Source organism: Mobula birostris, chromosome 3, assembly GCF_030028105.1.
Source record: "Mobula birostris isolate sMobBir1 chromosome 3, sMobBir1.hap1, whole genome shotgun sequence".
NCBI lineage: Eukaryota > Metazoa > Chordata > Chondrichthyes > Myliobatiformes > Myliobatidae > Mobula > Mobula birostris.
In genome coordinates this window covers 3,669,609-3,688,407 of record NC_092372.1, presented here as the reverse complement: position 1 = coordinate 3,688,407, position 18,799 = coordinate 3,669,609, and the positions used below count along the sequence as shown (strand labels likewise).

The window sequence follows — 18,799 nt, the reverse complement described above, 5'->3', positions numbered from 1 at the left end:
TTTGAGGTCCTGCTTCTCAACTTCCTTCCCAACTCCCTGTACTCTGTTTTCAGGATCTCCTCCCTTTTCCTGCCTAGGTCGTTGGTACCAATATGTACCACAACCTCTGGCTGTTCTCCCTCCCACTTCAGGATATCTTGGACGCGATCAGAAACATCCCGGACACTGGCACCTGGGAGGCAAACTACCATCTGAGTTTCTTTCCTGCGTCCACAGAATCACCTGTCTGACCCCCTAACTATAGAGTCCCCTATCACTACTGCCTTCCTCGTCCTTTCAAGGGGAATAGAATATAAAAGCAAGGGGATAATTCTGAGCCTTTGTAAGACACTAGTCAGGCCACAGTTGGAACATTGTCAATGGTTTTGGTCTCCTTATCTCAGAAAGAATGTGTTATCAATGGAGAGAGTCCAGAGGAGGTTCATGAGGATGATTCTGGGAATGAAGGGGTTAACATATGAGGAATGTTAGGCAGCTTTGGGCCTGTACTCACTGAAATTTAGAAGGATGCGGGGGGATCTCATTGAAACCTACCGAATGCTGCAAGGACTGGATAGGGTGGATGTGGAGAGCATGTTCCCTGTGGAGAGGGTGTCCAGAACTAGAGGGCACAGCCTCAAAATTGAGGGGTGACCCTTCAGTACGGAGATATATGGAGGAGTTGTTTTAGCCAGAGAGTAGTAAATCTGTGGAATGCTCTGCCAAAGACTTCGGTGAAGGCCAAGTCCATATGTATATTTAAGGCGAAGATGACAGTTTCCTGATCAGTCAAGGTATCAAAGGATACGGTGAGAAGGCAGGTGTGTGGGGTTGAATGGGATCCAGGATCGGCTGTGATAGAATGGTGGAGCAGACTCGATAGGTTGAGTGGCCGAATTCTCCTATGTCTTGAGGTTTTATGGTTCTACTATTGACGGTAAGGAGGTGGATGTGATGGGGACCTACAAGTACATGGGGGTGCACCTGGATGACAGACTTGAGTGGAGAACCAACACAGAGGCTGTGTACAAGAAGGGCCAGAGTCACCTCTACTTCCTGAGGAGACTGAGGTCCTTTGGAGTATGCAGGCCTCTCCTTCACATGTTCTCCCAGTCTGTTGCTGCCAGTACAATCTTCTATGCAGTGGTGTGCTGGAGCAATGGCATCAACACGGGTGCTGCCAACAGGCTCAATAAGCTGATTAGAAAGGCTGGCTCTGTTGTAGGAGTCAAACTGGACACACTGAAGTCTGTGGTAGAACAAAGGACCCTACAGAAAATCCTGGCAATTCGGGACAATATTTCTCACCCTACACATACCGCCTTGGCTGAACAGAGGAGCACTGATAGACTAAGCCAACTGCACTTCTCCAAAGGGTGCGATATGAGGTCATTCTTACCCTCAGCCATTAGGCTCTATAATGAGTCAACCTACAGCCGGGGAAGTCATGATATATATTTTTTCCTTTTAGATCTTCATGCTGAATCAGAACACAAATGAGATGACCACTTTTACATACAACGACTGGCTATCAAAGACACGCGGCACCAAGCGGTTGACTACCTGTGAGCTTGCTGCTGTAGTGGATGAGGAGGCGATGGTGGAGAAAACAGCCTACACCATTAGTGTGAAAACTAGCGACACCTCAGGTTGGTGAGAGCAGGCCAGATACCTCAGCAACATGTCTGGTTGGTGAGAGTGTGTCAGATAGCTCATTAATATCTCAGGTTGGCGTCAGTGGGTTGGATGAGTTTTAGCTCCCTACCACCCATAACGACGTGTAAAGTCATCCAAAAACAACATTAGCGTTAACCAGTGTGTAATGGGGAAAAGAAACTGTAGGAAGCCAGAGGGAAAGGTTGAAGTTCAAGTTTAATGGACACTCCACCACACGTAAATACAACCAAATGAAACAGCATTGTTCCAGGCCAAGGTGCATAACACAGTACCAAGTCACACTCAGAACACAGCACAAATATGATAGAAGAAAAACGTACAATTACAGAAAATATATAAAATAATGATAATATAGCCCAGGTTCCAGATTTCACAGTCTGTGGAATGATGGTGCACGAATGTGTCACACATTCCCATCCCATCCCGTCGCATATTCCCGTGCCTTCGCACATTACCGCCGCACGTTCCCATCCAGTCCCGTCACATCACACGTTCCCCGTACCATCCAGTCTGGTCGCACGCTTCCCGTCCTGTCCCATTGCAAGCTCCCCATACCGTCCCATCCCGTTGCACGTTTCCCATCCCATCCCGTCTCACGTTCCCCGTACCATCCCATCATGTTGCACACTCCCCGTCCCGTCCTGTCGTGTCACTCGTTCCCCATCCCGTCATGTCACACATTCCCCGTACCGTCACGTCCCATCGCACGCTTCCCGTCCCGTCCCATCACATGTTCCCTGTACCGTCCCGTCACACATTCCCCGTACCATCCCATCGTGTCACACACTCCCCGTCTCGTCCCGTTGCGTCACTCGTTCCCCGTCCCGTCACGTCACACATTCCCCGTCCCGTCACGTCACACATTCCCCGTAACGTCGTCCCGTCACACGTTCCCCGTACTGTCCCGTCGCACATTCCCCATACTGTTCCATCCTGTCGCACGTTCCCCGTACTGTCCCGTCCCAACGCGTCGCACGTTCCCCGTCCTGTTCCATCCCATCGCATGTTCCCCGTACCGTCCCATCCCGTCCCGTCGCACGTTCCCTGTACCGTCCCGCCCTGTCACACATTCCCCAATGTGCCCCGTCGCGCCGCACATTTCCCATACTGTAACGTTGCATCGCAGGTTCCCTGTACCGTCACATGGCGTCGCACATTCCTCACAGCATTATGTCATGTTACACGTTCCCCATACCATCACGTCACATCGCACATTCCCTGTCCTGTCCTGTCACACACTCCCCGTCCTGTCCCATCATGTCACATGCTCCCTATACCATTACATCGCGTTGCACATTCTCCGTTGCACGATCCCCATACCGTCCTGTCCCGTCGCACGGTCCCCGTCTTGTCATGTCACATGCTCCCTGTCTTGTCCCGTTGCACGCTCCCCGTACTGTCCCGTCTCGTTGCACGTTGCCTGTACCATCCTATGACACATTCCCCATACCATACCGCCCGTCACACGTTCCCGGTCCCGTCCTGTCATGCATTCCCATATTACTATTACAATTAGGATGGAGTTACTATTACAAGAGAGAAGATGCTCAAAAAGCTGAAAGACCTAAAGGTACATAAATCACCCTGGACCAGATGAACTGCACCTAAGGGAAAGAGGTAGCGTTAGAGATTGTGGAGGCATTGGCAATGATCTTTCAAAAATCATTGGACTCTGGCATGGTGCCAGATGACTGGAAAATTGCAAATATCACTCCACTCTTTTAGAAAGGAGGAAGGCAGCAGAAAGGAAATTATAGACCAGTTAGCCTGACCTCAGTGGTTGGGAAGATGTTAGTCAATTGTTAAGGATAAGGTTACAGAGTACTTGGTGACACAAGACTAGATAGGACAAAGTCAGCATGTTTTCTTTAAAGGAAAATCTTGCCTGACGAACCTGTTGGAATTCTTTGAGGAGATTATAAGTAGGATAGATAAAGGGGATGCAGTGGATGTTGTATGTTTGGATTTTCAGAAGGCCTTTGACAAGGTGCCACACATGATGCTACTTACCAAGTTCAGAGCCCATGGTATTACAGAAAGGTTACTAACATGGTTAGAGCATTGGCTGATTGGTAGGAGGCAGTGAGTGGGAATAAAAGGGTCCTTTCCTGGTTGACTGCCAGTGACTAGTGGTGTTCCGCAGGGGTCAGTGTTGGGACCACTTCTTTATATGCTGTATATAATGATTTAGATGATGGAATAGATGGCTTTGTCGCCACATTTGCAGATGATACACAGATTGGTGGAGGGGCAGGTAGTGTTGAGGAAACAGGTAGGATGCAGAAGGACTTAGACAGATTAGGAGAATGGGCAAGAGACTGGTAAAAGAAAAACAATGTTGGACATTGCATTGTCATGCACTTTGGTAGTAGAAATAAATGTGCAGACTATGTTCTTAAATGAGGAGAAAATCCAAATATCTGAGATGCAGAGGGACTTGGAGAGGGTCTTGGAAGATTAACTTGCAGGTTGAATCGGTGGTGTGGAAGGGAAATCCAATGTTAGCATTTATTTCAGGAGGTCTAGAATACAAGAGCAGGGATGTGATGCTGAGGCTTTATAAGGCACTGGTCAGGCCTCACCTTGAGTATTGTGAACAGTTTTGAGTTCCTCATCTAAGGAAAGATGTGCTGGCATTGGAGAGGGTTCCGGGAAGGATGATTCCCGGAATGAAAGGGTTATCACTTGAGGAATGTTTGATAGCGCTGGGACTGTACTTGCTGAAATTTAGAAGGATCGGGGCGGGGGGGGTGGGGATCTCATTGAAGCCTTTTAAATGTTGAAAGGCCGAGACAATGTAGATGTGGAGAGGATATTTCCTATACTACAAAAGTGTGGGACCACAGGACACAGCCACAGAATAGGGGAACGTCCCCTTGAGGTGGGAATTCTTTAGCTACAGGGAGGAGAATCTGTGGAACTCAGTGTCACGGAAGTCAAGTTATTAAGAATATTTAAATCAGAAGTTAATCAGTTCTTGATTGGTCAAGGCTTTAAAGGTTACAGAGAGAAGACAGGAGAATGGGGTTGAAATTAGCCATGATGGAATTACAGAGCAGACTTGATGGGCTGAATGGCCTAATTCTGCTTTTATGTCCTGTGATTCTATGGGGTTACATATGATCAGCAGTCAGGAGTTTACATTAAGTTTACACTAATTTACGATCTGTCAAACACAGGAGCAGGAACTGACGCTAATGTGTTTCTCATCATCTTCGGAGAGAACGGGGACTCTGGCACCCTGGCGCTGAAACAGTCCAACAATTCCAACAAATTTGAGAGAAAAGCTTTGGATGTCTTTAAGTTTGTGGATATGCTGAGCCTGGGAAACCTGTCCAAGGTCCGAATATGGCATGACAACAAGGGTAAGTCGGTGCTGAGCCTGGGAAACCTGTATAAAAAGGCCAATATTTTGGGATTTTCAATATGCAGGTAGATTGGGAATATTAGATTGGTGCTGGATCCCTAGAAGGAGAATTGGTAGAATGCCTGTAAGAAAGCTACAGTCAGATGTATCAGTATTACAAAGAAGAGAAAATCTGCAGATGCTGGAAATCCAAACATCAGAGAGTGTTTCGGACGGAAACCTTTCAGATCCTTCAGCTCCTGCCGAAGGGTCTCGGCCCAAAACGCCAACTATACTCTTTTTCCATAGACGATGCCTGGCTGGGCCAGCATTTTCTTAATGTTGCTTGTATCGCTATCACAGTGGAGTAAAGGCAATTACAGAGGCATGAGAGATGACCTAGCCAACATTGACTGGAAGGGGACACTAGAAAGGACAACGGCAGAACAGCAGTATCTGAAGTTTGTGGGAGCAATCTGGAAGGTGTAGAGATGCATTCCAAAGAGGAGGTATTCTAAAGGCAGGATAATACAACTGTGGCTGACTCAAAGAAAATAACAAGGCAAATGAGAGGGCACATAATGCAAAAAAAAAAGTGGGAAGTTAAAGGACTGGGAGCTTTTAAAAACCAACAGAAGGCAACTAAAAAGCATTGGGGAAAAGATGAAATATGAAGATAAGCTAGACAAAGATGTCAAAGACTAAAGGAGATATTGGACCGCTGAAAAATGATGCTGGCGAGGTTGTATTGGAGGACAAGGAAATGGTGGATGAACTGAATAAGTATCTTGCATTGTTCTTCACTGTGGAATATGCTGGAAGATTGAGAGGGCAGAAGAGAGTGCAGCTGCTATTACTAGGGAGGAAGTGATTGGGAAACTGAAAGGTCTGAAGGTAGATAACTCACCTCGACATGATAGTCTACACCCCAGGGTTCTGAAAGAGGTAGCTGAAGAGTTTTTCGAGAGAAGACCCAAACTCTAAGCTCTGTGGTCAAAAGGGGACACTGGCTCATATACTGTCTGCGTGTAAAACACCTCTAACTCAAGGACAGTATAGGTGGTGCCATGATAAGGTGCTTCTGGCTCTTGCTGACACACTAGAGCGGGAGAGATGCAAGAAGAGGACGGCTGGCACAGATTTGAGGAAGTCCATCACCTTCATCAAAGAGGGAGCCAGGCCTTTCGTAACCAAACAATCAAAGCCCAATCTGCTGCTAACGGCCAGGTCCTGGGAGATGAGGGTCGATGTGGGAAGAAGGGTGCAGTTCCCAGATGTGGTGCACACAACCCTACGCCCGGACATTGTACTGTGGTCAACCGAAGACAGGAAAATAATTCTGGTTGAGCTGACTGTGCCGTGGGAGGAGGGATGGGAAGAGGCCCACGAGAGAAAGGCCTTGAAGTACCAGCACTTAGTGCAGGAGTGTAAAGACAAGGGATGGCAGGCAGGGTTGTTCCCTGTGGAGATCGGCTGCAGAGGGTTCCCAGCCAAATCAGCATGGCGGTTGTTGTCAGCTCTGGGCCTGGACAAAAGGAGCAAAAAACAAGCAGCTCGTAGGATGGGGGAAGAGGCAGAACGAGCCACTTGTTGGATTTGGAGTAGGCGAGAGGAGGGAAGCTGGAAGCCAGGAGCAGATGGGCAGTGATTTGGCCACCACTGCCGGCCCACCAACTGGAGAGTGTTGTGGTTAAGGGTCGAAACACTCGGTGAAGGTTGGGAACCACCTGATGACATCTGCTCCTGGCTGAAGGCTACGGTTACCTGAAAAGGTAACTGGAGAATGCACCCTAACAGGCGTATGTAACAAGTAACAAGTATAGTTTCCACATCCTTCCTGTAGTGGTAGTCATAGTCATTCTTTATTGATCCCGAGGGAAATTGGGTTTCGTTACAGTTGCACCAACCAAGAATAGAGTATAAATATAGCAATATAAAATCATAAATAATTAAATAATAATATGCAAATTATGCCAGGAAGTAAGTCCAGGAGGTGGCCAGAACTGAGCACAGTACTCCAAGTGGGGTCTGACCAGGGTTCTATATAGCTGTAGCATTACCCCTCGGCTCTTGAACTCAATTCCACGGTTGATGAAGGCTAATACACCGTATGCCTTCTTAACCACAGAGTCAACCTGCCCAGCAGCTTTGAGTGTCCTGTGGACTTGGACCCTAAGATCCCTCTGATCCTCCACACTGCCAAGAGCCTTACCATTAATACTATATTCTGACATCATATTTGACCTACCAAGGAGAAAAGGCCAAGTTCAGTCAACCTTTTCTCAAAAGGCATGCTCCCCAATCCAGGCAACATCCTTGTAAATCTCCTTTGCACCCTTTCTACGGATTCCACATCCTTCCTGTAGTGAGGCGACCAGAACTGAGCACAGTACTCCAAGTGGGGTCTGACCAGGGTCCTATATAGCTGCAACATTACCTCTTGGTTCCAAAATTCAATTTCATGATTGATGAAGGCCACTACACAGTACGCCTTCTTAACCACAGAGTCAACCTGCGCATCTGCTTTGAGTGTCCTATGATCCCCAAGATCCCTCTGATCCTCCACACTGCCAAGAGTCTTACCATTAATAGTATATTCTGCCCGTCATATTTGACCTACCAAAATGAATCACCTCACACGTATCTGGGTTGAACTCCATCTGCCACTTGTCAGCCCAGTTCTGCATCCTATCGATGTCCCGCTGTAACCACTGACAGCCCTCCACACTATCCACAACATCCCAACCTTTGTGTCATCAGTAAATTTACTAACCCATCCCTCCACTTCCTCATCCAGGTCATTTATAAAAATCACAAAGAGTAAGGTTCTCAGAACAGATCCCTGAGGCACTGGTGACCGACCTTCATGTAGAATATGACCGGTCTACAACCACTCTTTGCCTTATGTGAGCAAGCCAATTCTGGAACAACAAGGCAAGGTCCCCTTGAATCCCATGCCTCCTTACTTTCTCAATAAGCCTTGCTGAAATCCATATACACTATATCTACAGCTCTACCTTCATCAATGTGCTTAGTCACATCCTCAAAAATTTCAATCAGGCTCGTAAGGCATGGCCTGCCTTTGACAAAACCATGCTGACTATTCCTAATCATATTATTCAGCCAGAGACTCATTCCACCGAGATGCAACACAGAGTGTCATAGGAAGTCATTCCTGCCTGTGGCCATCAAACTTTACAACTCCTCCCTTGGAGGGTCAGACACCCTGAGCCAATAGGCTGGTCCTGGACTTATTTCATAATTTACTGGTGTAATTTACATATTACTATTTAACTATTTATAGTTCTATTACTATTTATTTTTTATGGTGCAATTGTAACAAAAACCAATTGCCCCTGGGATCAATAAAGTATGACTATGACTATTATGCCTCTCCAAATGTTCATGAATCCTGCCTCTCAGGATCTTTTCCATCAACTTATCAAGCACTGAAGTCAGACTCACTGGTCTATAATTTCCTGGGCTATCTCTACTCCCTTTCTTGAATAAGGGAACAACATCTGCAACCCTCCAATCCTCCAGAACCTCTCCCGTCCCTGTTGATGATGCAAAGATCATCGCCAGAGGCTCAGCAATCTCCTCCCTCGCTTCCCACAGTAGCCTGGGGTACATCTCATCCAGTCCCGGCGACTTATACAACTTGATGCTTTCCAAAAGCTCCAGCACATCCTCTTTCTTAATGTCCATATGCTCAAGCTTTTCAATCCACTAAGTCATCCCTACAATCTCCAAGGTCCTTTTCCATAGTGAATACTGAAGCAAAGTATTCATTAAGTACCTCTGCTGTCTCTTCCGGTTCCATACACACTTTCTCACTGTCACACTTGATTGGTCCTATTATCTCACATCTTATCCTCTTGCTCTTCCATACTTGTAGAATGCCTTGGGGTTTTCCTTAATCCTGCTCACCAAGGCCTTCTCATGGCCCCTTCTGGCTCTCCTGATTTCATTCTTAAGCTCCCTCCTGTGAGCCTTATAATCTTCTAGATCTCTATCATTACCTTGTGTTTTGAACTTTTCGTAAGTTTTTCTTTTCTTCTTGACTAGATTTTCAATAGCCTTTGTACACCACAGATCCTGAACCCTACCATCTTTTCCCTGTCTCCTTGGTACGTACCTATGCAGAACGCCACGCAAATATCCCCTGAACATTTGCCACATTTCTGCCGTACATTTCCCTGAGAACATCTGTTCCCAATTTATGCTTCCAAGTTCCTGCCTGATAGCTTCATATTTCCCCTTACTCCAATTAAACGCTGTTCTAACTTGTCTGTTCATATCTCTCTCCAATGCTATGGTAAAGGAGATAGAATTGTGATCACTATCTCCAAAATACTCTCCCACTGAGAGACCTGACACCCGACCAGGTTCATTTCCCAATACCAAATCAAGTACAGCCTCTCCTCTTGTAGGCTTATCTACATATTGTGTCAAGAAACCTTCCTGAACACACCTAACAAACTCCACCCCATCTAAACTCCTTGCTCTAGGGAGATGCCAATCAATATGGGGGAAATTAAAATCCCCCATCACGACAACCCTGTTATTATTGCATCTTTCCAGAATCTGGAACATCGAGGAGCAGATAGGGAGACAGATTCTGAAATAGGACCAATCAAATGTGACAGTGGAAAAGTGTGTATGGAACCAGAGGAAACAGCAGAGGTTCTTAATGAATACTTTACTTCAGTATTCACTATGGAAAAGGATCTTGGTGATCGTTGGGATAACTTACAGAGGACTGAAAAGCTTGAGTATGCAGATATTAAGAAAGAGGATGTGCAGGAGCAGGTTGTGCCTTACGAGCCTGATTAAATTTTTTGAGGATGTTACGAAACACTTTAATGAAGGAAGAGCAGTAGATGTAGTGTATATGGATTCAGCAAGGCATTTGACAAGGTACCCCATGCAAGGCTTACTGAGAAAATAAGAAGGCATGGGATCCAAGGGGACATTGCTTTAGGGATGCAATGGTCTTTGCTTTGTGGATCTAGAATTGGCTTGCCCACAGAAGGCAAAGAGTGGTTGTAGATGGGTCATATTCTGCATGGAGGTTGGTCACCAGTGGTGTGCCTCAGCGATCTGTTCTGGGATCCCTACTCTTCGAGATTTTTATAAATGACCTGGATGAAGAAGTGGAGGGATGGGTTAGTAAGTTTGCTGATGACACAAAGGTTGGGGGTGTTGTGGATAGTGTGGGGGGCTGTCAGAGGTTACAGTGGGACATTGATAGGATGCAAAACTGGGCTGAGAGGTGGCAGGTGGTGTTCAACCCAGATAAGTGTGAGTTGGTTCATTTTGGTAGGTCAAAATGATGACAGAATAAAGTATTAATGGTAAGACTCTCGGCAGTGTGGAGGATCAGAGGGATCCTCTGATGTCCCTTTTGCCAATCACCTGTCCAGCTCTTGGCTCCATCCCTCCCCCTCCTGTCTTCTCCTATCATTTCCGATCTCCCCCTCCCCCTCCAACTTTCAAATCCCTTACTCACTCTTCCTTCAGTTAGTCCTGACGAAGGGTCTCGGCCTGAAACGTCGACTGTACCTCTTCCTAGAGATGCTGCCTGGCCTGCTGCGTTCACCAGCAACTTTTATATAGACATTATATGAGATGTGCACCCCCAGGAGTTTGAAGCTGCTCGCAATTTTCACTGCTGTGCTGCCGATGTAAAGAAGGGATGCCAAGGACAATGAGAAAGCAACATTCAGCAGTTTGGTCAGGTTCCTCATTGCTTTGAGCAAGGGATAATGATGAAAAGATGATCTCGTCTGATACTCATCGAACCAATCCCAATCCAAACTTCATCAGAGTATATGCCTTTCCCAACTCGAGCCAAAATGTTTCGGCAGAGTACACTGACTCCAGAATGAACATGTTATGGGATCCCTTTGGGCTGGGTCCCAGGAATGATTGCAGGAATGAAAGGGTTATCATACGAGGAACGTTTGATGGCTCTGGGTCTCTACTCACTGGAATTCAGAAGGATGGGGGGGGGGATCTCATTGAAACCTTTCTAATGTTAAAAGACCTAGACAGAGTAGATGTGGGAAGGATGTTTCCCATGGTGGGAGAGTCTAGGACAAGAGGGCACAGCCTCAGGATAGAGGGGCGCCCTTTCAAAACAGAGATGTGAAGAAATTTCTTTAGCCAAAGTGTGGTGAATTTGTGGAATTTGTTGCCACGAGCAGCTGTGGAGGCCAGATCATTGTGTGTATTTAAGGTAGAGGTCGATAGGTTCTTGACTGGATATGACATCAAAGGTTACGGGGAGAAGGCTGGGAACTGGAGTTGAGGAGGAGACAGAAAAAAAGCATCAGCCGTGATTGAATGGTGGAGCAGACTTGATGGGCCAAATGGCCTAATTCTGCTCCTATGCCTTATGGTCCAATTTAAGCTCTGAGCCAGATTAAAAAGATTAAGGTGTTAAGGCCAAAAGGGCAAAGGATAAACAGGTGTTCAGCTCAATACTCAATGAGGCTTAACTCACCTCAGCATTGAACCTGACCCCATAGCCCTGCAGCCATCAGCACCACCTCACAGACATCCCACCTCTCCCGGAAGTTCCGGAAGTCTCCCGCAAATTAATAGTGGCTCCCTGATGCCCGCAAATTATATACAATATCCCAGAAATTGATTTTTTTGAGAGCAAGTGTGAGAGAACACACGAGAGAGAGCGAGCACAAGAGCAGGAAAGCAAGCACGAGAGAGAGTGAGAGCGAGAAAGCGAGAGAGAGAGAGAGAGAGAGCAAGAGCAAGAGCGAGAAAGCAAGTGCGATAGAGAGTGAGACTATGAGCGAGAGAGTTCCAAAAAAAGTCAGAGTGGCAGAGTGTTCCAAAAAAAGAAAATATAAAACATACGTCACCCCAGACTACACTAAAGTGTACCCCTGCCTAATAGGGGTCAAAATAATGACAGTGTTGCTCGCTGCACTGTTTGCAACAGTGACTTTTCTATTGCCCACGGTGGGTTAAGACTGTAAAAGACATGTTGAGGTGAGTTTAACAGGTGTCATTCATTCATTAGCATAGCTAACGTTATTTAAACTAGCTGGTTAGCTGCTAGGGAGCTACTCTATTGCAGACTTCCCACCTCTCCCGGAAGTCTCCCGCAAATTGATGGTGCTCCCTCCCTGAAATGAGTTTTTGCAGGGTGGGATGTCTGACCTCAGCACTGAACCTGACCCCGTGGCTGTGGCCTGCAGGCATCAGTATTCACCTCAACACTGAACTGGCCTGCAGGTGTCAGCACTCACCTCAGCCCTTTTTGTGAATTACTTGCACGATTTCTTTTTTTACACATTGGGTGTTTGATGACCTTTGTGGGGGTTTCATGGATTCAGTTGTGTTTCTTTGTGGCTGCCTGCAAGATGATGTATCTCAAAGCTGTATATGGCAGACAATACATGCTTTGATAATAAAGAAACTTTGAACATTGAGATCTCCAGATCCCTTTAGCAAGGACACGTGGAGGCGACAGAGGTAACCTGGTGTGCGACTGATGAACACACTCACAATGCCGGAGGAACTCAGCAGGCCAGGAGAGGAATAAAGATTCAAAGTTTCAGGACATGCCCTAATGACGAGTCTCGGCCCAAAATATTGACTGTTTATTCCCCTCCATAGATACTGCCTGACCTGCTGAGCTCCTCCAGCACTGTGTGTCTGTTTCTCTGGATTTCTGCAGAATCTCTGTGTTGCTGTTACTGACGAAAGCCTTTTGTCACCCCTCAGGCCCAGCAGCCGGGTGGCACCTGGATTTCATCGAGGTGAAGGATGAGAGCATGGAAGAAACATTCCGATTCCCCTGTGACCGCTGGCTTGCCAAGAGCGAGGATGATGGCCAGATCCTTCGTGAACTCCCCTGCGCCAACAATGACATCCTGGACCTTTCAGAACGCACACGTGTGTTTGATTTACAAGCGTTCCATATGCCTATGCTAAGCACATAGAAACCATAGAAACTACAGCACAGAAACAGGCCTTTTGGCCCTTCTTGGCTGTGCCGAACCATTTTCTGCCTAGTCCCACTGACCTGCACACGGACCGTATCCCTCCATACACCTCCCATCCATGTATCTGTCCAATTTATTCTTAAATGTTAAAAAAGAACCTGCATTTACCACCTCGTCTGGCAGCTCATTCCATACTCCCACCACTCTCTGTGTGAAGAAGCCCCCCCTAATGTTCCCTTTAAACTTTTCCCCCCTCACCCTTAACCCATGTCCTCTGGTTTTTTTCTCCCCTTGCCTCAGTGGAAAAAGCCTGCTCGCATTCACTCTATCTATACCCATCATAATTTTATATACCTCTATCAAATCTCCCCTCATTCTTCTACGCTCCAGGGAATAAAGTCCAACCTTTCTCTGTAACTGAGTTTCTCAAGTCCCGGCAACATCCTTGTAAACCTTCTCTGCACTCTTTCAACCTTATTTATATCCTTCCTGTAATTTGGTGACCAAAACGGAACACAATACTCCAGATTCGGCCTCACCAATGCCTTATACAACCTCATCATAACATTCCAGCTCTTATACTCAATACTTCGATTAATAAAGGCCAATGTACCGAAAGCTCTCTTTACGACCCTATCTACCTCTGACGACACTTTTAGGGAATTTTGTATCTGTATTCCCAGATCCCTCTGTTCCACTGCACTCCTCAGTGCCTTACCATTAACCTTGTATGTTCTACCTTGGTTTGTCCTTCCAACATGCAATACCTCACACTTGTCAGTATTAAACTCCATCTGCCATTTTTCAGCCCATTTTTCCAGATGGTCCAAGTCCCTCTGCAGGCTCTGAAAACCTTCCTCACTGTCTACTACACCTCCAATCTTTGTATCATCAGCAAACTTGCTGATCCAGTTTACCACAGTATCATCCAGATCATTGATATAGATGACAAATAACAATGGACCCAACACCAAATACCACCAGCACATATTCCACCAAACACACCTTTGCCTCTCCCCCACTCTCCGCCTTCCGCAGGGATCGCTCCCTCTGTGACTCCCTTGCCCAGTCATCCCTCCCCACTAAACTCCCTCCTGGTAATTATCCCTGCAAGCAGAAACAGTGCTACACCTGCCTTTCCAACTCCCGCCTCACCTCCATTCAGGGTGCTGACCTGTCCTTCCAGGTGAGGCACCACTTCACTTGCCGGTCTGCTGCGGTAGTCTATTGTATCATTGCTCCCGATGGGGCCTCATCTGTACTGGTGAGACCCATTGTAAATGGGGGGATCGCTTTGTCGAGCACCTCCGCACCATCTGCAAAAAAACGGAAATTCCTGGTGGCCAAACATTTGAATTCAAATCCCCATATGCATCCTGACGTGTTAGTATGTGGCCTCCTCTACTGCCAGATGAGGTCACACTCACGTTGGAGGAGCAACTTCTCACGTTTTGTCTTGGCACCCTCCAGCCTGATGGCATAGACATTGAATTCTCCAACTTCTGGTAATGTTTCCCCTCCCGCTTCCCTCTGTCCATTCCCCACTCTGGCTCCCCCTTGCTTCTGCTCTATCTTGTAGTGGGGGGGTCTCGGACCAGCGGGCATTTGTAGTGGGGGACTCTCGGGCCAGAGGGCATTTGTAGTGGGGGGGTCTCGGACCAGCGAGCATTTGTAGTGGGGGACTCTCGGGCCAGAGGGCATTTGTAGTGGGGGGGGTCTCGGACCAGCGGGCATTTGTAATGGGGGAGTCTCGGACCAGAGGGCATTTGTGGTGGGGGGTCTCGGACCAGAGGGCATTTGTAGTGGGGGAGTCTCGGACCAGAGGGAATTTGTAGTGGGGGGGTCTCGGACCAGCGGGCATTTGTAGTGGGGGAATCTCGGACCAGCGGGCATTTGTAGTGGGGGAATCTCGGACCAGAGGGCATTTGTAGTGGGGGAGTCTCGGGCCAGAGGGCATTTGTAGTGGGGGAGTCTCGGACCAGAGGGAATTTGTAGTGGGGGGGTCTCGGACCAGCGGGCATTTGTAGTGGGGGAATCTCGGACCAGCGGGCATTTGTAGTGGGGGAATCTCGGACCAGCGGGCATTTGTAGTGGGGGAGTCACGGACCAGAGGGCATTTGTACTGGGGGAGTCTGGGACCAGAGGGCATTTGTAGTGGGGGGGTCTCGGACCAGAGGGCATTTGTACTGGGGGAGTCTCGGACCAGAGGGCATTTGTAGTGGGGAAGTCTCGGGCCAGAGGGCATTTGTAGTGGAGGGGTCTCGGGCCAGCGGGCATTTGTAGTGGGGGGTCTCGGGCCAGCGGGCATTTGTAGTGGGGGGGTCTCGGACCAGAGAGCATTTGTACTGGGGGAGTCTCGGACCAGAGAGCATTTGTAGTGGGGGAGTCTCAGACCAGAGGGCATTTGTGGTGGGGGGTCTCGGGCCAGAGGGCATTTGTAATGGGGGAGTCTCGGACCAGAGGGCATTTGTACTGGGGGAATCTCGGACCAGAGGGCATTTGTACTGGGGGAGTCTCGGACCAGAGGGCATTTGTAGTGGAGGAGTCAACGACCAGAGGGCATTTGTAATGGGGGAGTCTCGGACCAGAGGGCATTTGTAGTGGGGTAGTCTCGGACCAGCAAGCATTTGTAGTGGGGGAATCTCGGACCAGAGGGCATTTGTAGGTGGGGAATCTCGGACCAGCGGGCATTTCTACTGGGGGAGTCTCGGACCAGAGGGCATTTGTACTGGGGGAGTCTCGGACCAGAGGGCATTTGTACTGGCAGAGTCTCGGACCAGAGGGCATTTGTACTGGCGAAGTCTCGGACCAGAGGGCATTTGTACTGGCGGAGTCTCGGGCCATGGGGCATTTGTAGTGGGGGAGTCTCGGGCCATGGGGCATTTGTAGTGGGGGGGTCTCGGGCCAGGGGGCATTTGTAGTGGGGGAGTCACGGACCAGAGGGAATTTGTAGTGGGGGGGTCTCGGACCAGCGGGCATTTGTAGTGGGGGAATCTCGGACCAGAGGGCATTTGTAGTGGGGGAGTCTCGGACCAGAGGGCATTTGTAGTGGGGGAGTCTCGGGCCAGAGGGCATTTGTAGTGGGGGAGTCTCGGACCAGAGGGAATTTGTAGTGGGGGGGTCTCGGACCAGCGGGCATTTGTAGTGGGGGAATCTCGGACCAGCGGGCATTTGTAGTGGGGGAGTCACGGACCAGAGGGCATTTGTACTGGGGGAGTCTGGGACCAGAGGGCATTTGTAGTGGGGGGGTCTCGGACCAGAGGGCATTTGTACTGGGGGAGTCTCGGACCAGAGGGCATTTGTAGTGGGGAAGTCTCGGGCCAGAGGGCATTTGTAGTGGAGGGGTCTCGGGCCAGCGGGCATTTGTAGTGGGGGGTCTCGGGCCAGCGGGCATTTGTAGTGGGGGGGTCTCGGACCAGAGAGCATTTGTAATGGGGGAGTATCGGACCAGAGGGCATTTGTAGTGGGGGAGTCTCGGACCAGAGGGCATTTGTGGTGGGGGGTCTTGGGCCAGAGGGCATTTGTGGTGGGGGGTCTCGGACCAGAGGGCATTTGTAGTGGGGGAGTTTCGGACCAGAGGGCGTTTGTAATGGGGGAGTCTCGGACCAGAGGGCGTTTGTAGTGGAGGAGTCTCGGACCAGAGGGCATTTGTACTGGGGGAATCTCGGACCAGAGGGCATTTGTACTGGGGGAGTCTCGGACCAGAGGGCATTTGTAGTGGAGGAGTCAACGACCAGAGGGCATTTGTAATGGGGGAGTCTCGGACCAGAGGGCATTTGTAGTGGGGTAGTCTCGGACCAGCAAGCATTTGTAGTGGGGGAATCTCGGACCAGAGGGCATTTGTAGGTGGGGAATCTCGGACCAGCGGGCATTTCTACTGGGGGAGTCTCGGACCAGAGGGCATTTGTACTGGGGGAGTCTCGGACCAGAGGGCATTTGTACTGGCAGAGTCTCGGACCAGAGGGCACTTGTACTGGCGAAGTCTCGGACCAGAGGGCATTTGTACTGGCGGAGTCTCGGGCCATGGGGCATTTGTAGTGGGGAAGTCTCGGGCCATGGGGCATTTGTAGTGGGGGTGTCTCGGGCCAGGGGGCATTTGTAGTGGGGGAGTCACGGACCAGAGGGCATTTGTAGTGGGGGAGTCTCGGACCAGAGGGCATTTGTAGTGGGGGAGTCTCGGACCAGAGGGCATTTGTATTGGCGGGTCTCGGACCAGAGGGCATTTGTACTGGCGGAGTCTCGGACCAGAGGGCATTTGTATTGGCGGAGTCTCGGACCAGAGGGCATTTGTAGTGGGGGAGTTTCGGGCCAGGGAGCATTTGTAGTGGAGGAGTCTCGAGCCAGAGGGCATTTGTAGTGGGGGAGTCTCGGACCAGAGGGCATTTGTAGTGGGGGGGTCACGGACCAGAGGGCATTTGTACTGGGGGAGTCTCGGACCAGAGGGCATTTGTAGTGGGGAAGTCTCGGACCAGAGGGCATTTGTAGTGGGGGGGTCTCGGACCAGAGGGCATTTGTAGTGGGGGGGTCTCGGACCAGAGGGCATGCCCTCAATTTAGAGCGACGTCCACTTAGAGATCAGGAGCAACTTCTTTAGCCAGACGGTGGTGAATCTGTGGAATTCATTGCAATAGATGGCTTTAAGTCATTAGGTTGATTTAAAACAGAGGTTGATAGGCTCTTAGTTAGAATGTGTGTGAAATGTTATGGGGAGAAGGTAGGAGAATGGGGTTGAAAGAGATAATCAGTCTGCCATAATGGAACGGTGGAGCAGGAGCAGATTCGAAGGGATGAATAGCCTAGTGCTGCTCCCTTGTATTATAGTCTCAATATTGCAGCACAGACAAATAATTAAAAAGTGGCTGAAATCTCGGAACTCGATCTCGGCAAAGCAACAACGACAGATAAGTGCAAACACGAAGAAATCTGCAGACGCTGGAAATTCAAGCAACACACACAAAAAATGCTGGTGAACGCAGCAGGCCAGGCAGCATCTCGAGGAAGAGGTACAGTCGACGTTTCAGGCCGAGACCCTTTGTCAGGACTAACTGAAAGAAGAGCTAGTAAGAGATTTGAAAGTGGGAGGGGGAGGGGGGATCCAAAATGATAGGAGAAGACAGGACAGTCCTTCCAGCTGAGGCGACGCTTCACCTGTGAGTTGGCTGGGGTGATATACTGCATCCGGTGCTCCCGATGCGGCCTTCTATGTATTGGCAAGACCCGACGCAGACTGGGAGACCGCTTTGCTGAACACCTACGCTCTGTCCACCAGAGAAAGCAGGATCTCCCAGTGGCCACACATTTTAATTCCACGTCCCATTCCCATTCTGACATGTCTATCCACGGCCTCCTCTACTGTCAAGATGAAGCCACACTCCGTCTGGGTAGCCTCCAACCTGATGGCATGAACATTGACTTTTCTAACTTCCGTTGATGCCCCACCTCCCCTTTGTCCCCCATCCCTTACTAACTTACTTATTTTCTTTCCCCCCTTTTTTCTCTCTTTTTTCTCCCTCTGTCCCTCTCACTATAACTCCTTGTCCATCCTCTGGGCTCCCCCCCCAACTTTCTTTCTCCCTAGGCTTCCCGTCCCATGATCTCTCCCTCCTCTAGCCTTGTATCCCTTTTGCCAATCACCTGTCCAGCTCTTGGCTCCCTCCCTCCCCCTCCTGTCTTCTCCTATCATTTTGGATCTCCCCCTCCCCCTCCCACTTTCAAATCTCTTACTATCTCTTCTTTCAGTTAGTCCTGACAAAGGGTCTCGGCCCGAAATGTCGACTGTACCTCTTCCTAGTGATGCTGCCTGGCCTGCTGCATTCACCAGCAA

The 18,799-nt window shown here is 49.0% G+C and overlaps 1 protein-coding gene across 1 annotated transcript in view; it reads left to right on the top strand.

Annotated features, from left to right (window-relative positions):
* The window catches only part of LOC140194870 (lipoxygenase homology domain-containing protein 1-like), a 351,891-nt gene that overhangs the window by 323,983 nt on the left and 9,109 nt on the right, over positions 1-18,799 (top strand). Inside the window, exons 42-44 of the mRNA XM_072252157.1 lie at positions 1,451-1,628; positions 4,836-5,021; positions 12,755-12,925. Of these exons, the coding sequence (XP_072108258.1) occupies positions 1,451-1,628; positions 4,836-5,021; positions 12,755-12,925 (535 nt within the window). The remainder of the gene's footprint in view (positions 1-1,450; positions 1,629-4,835; positions 5,022-12,754; positions 12,926-18,799) is intronic.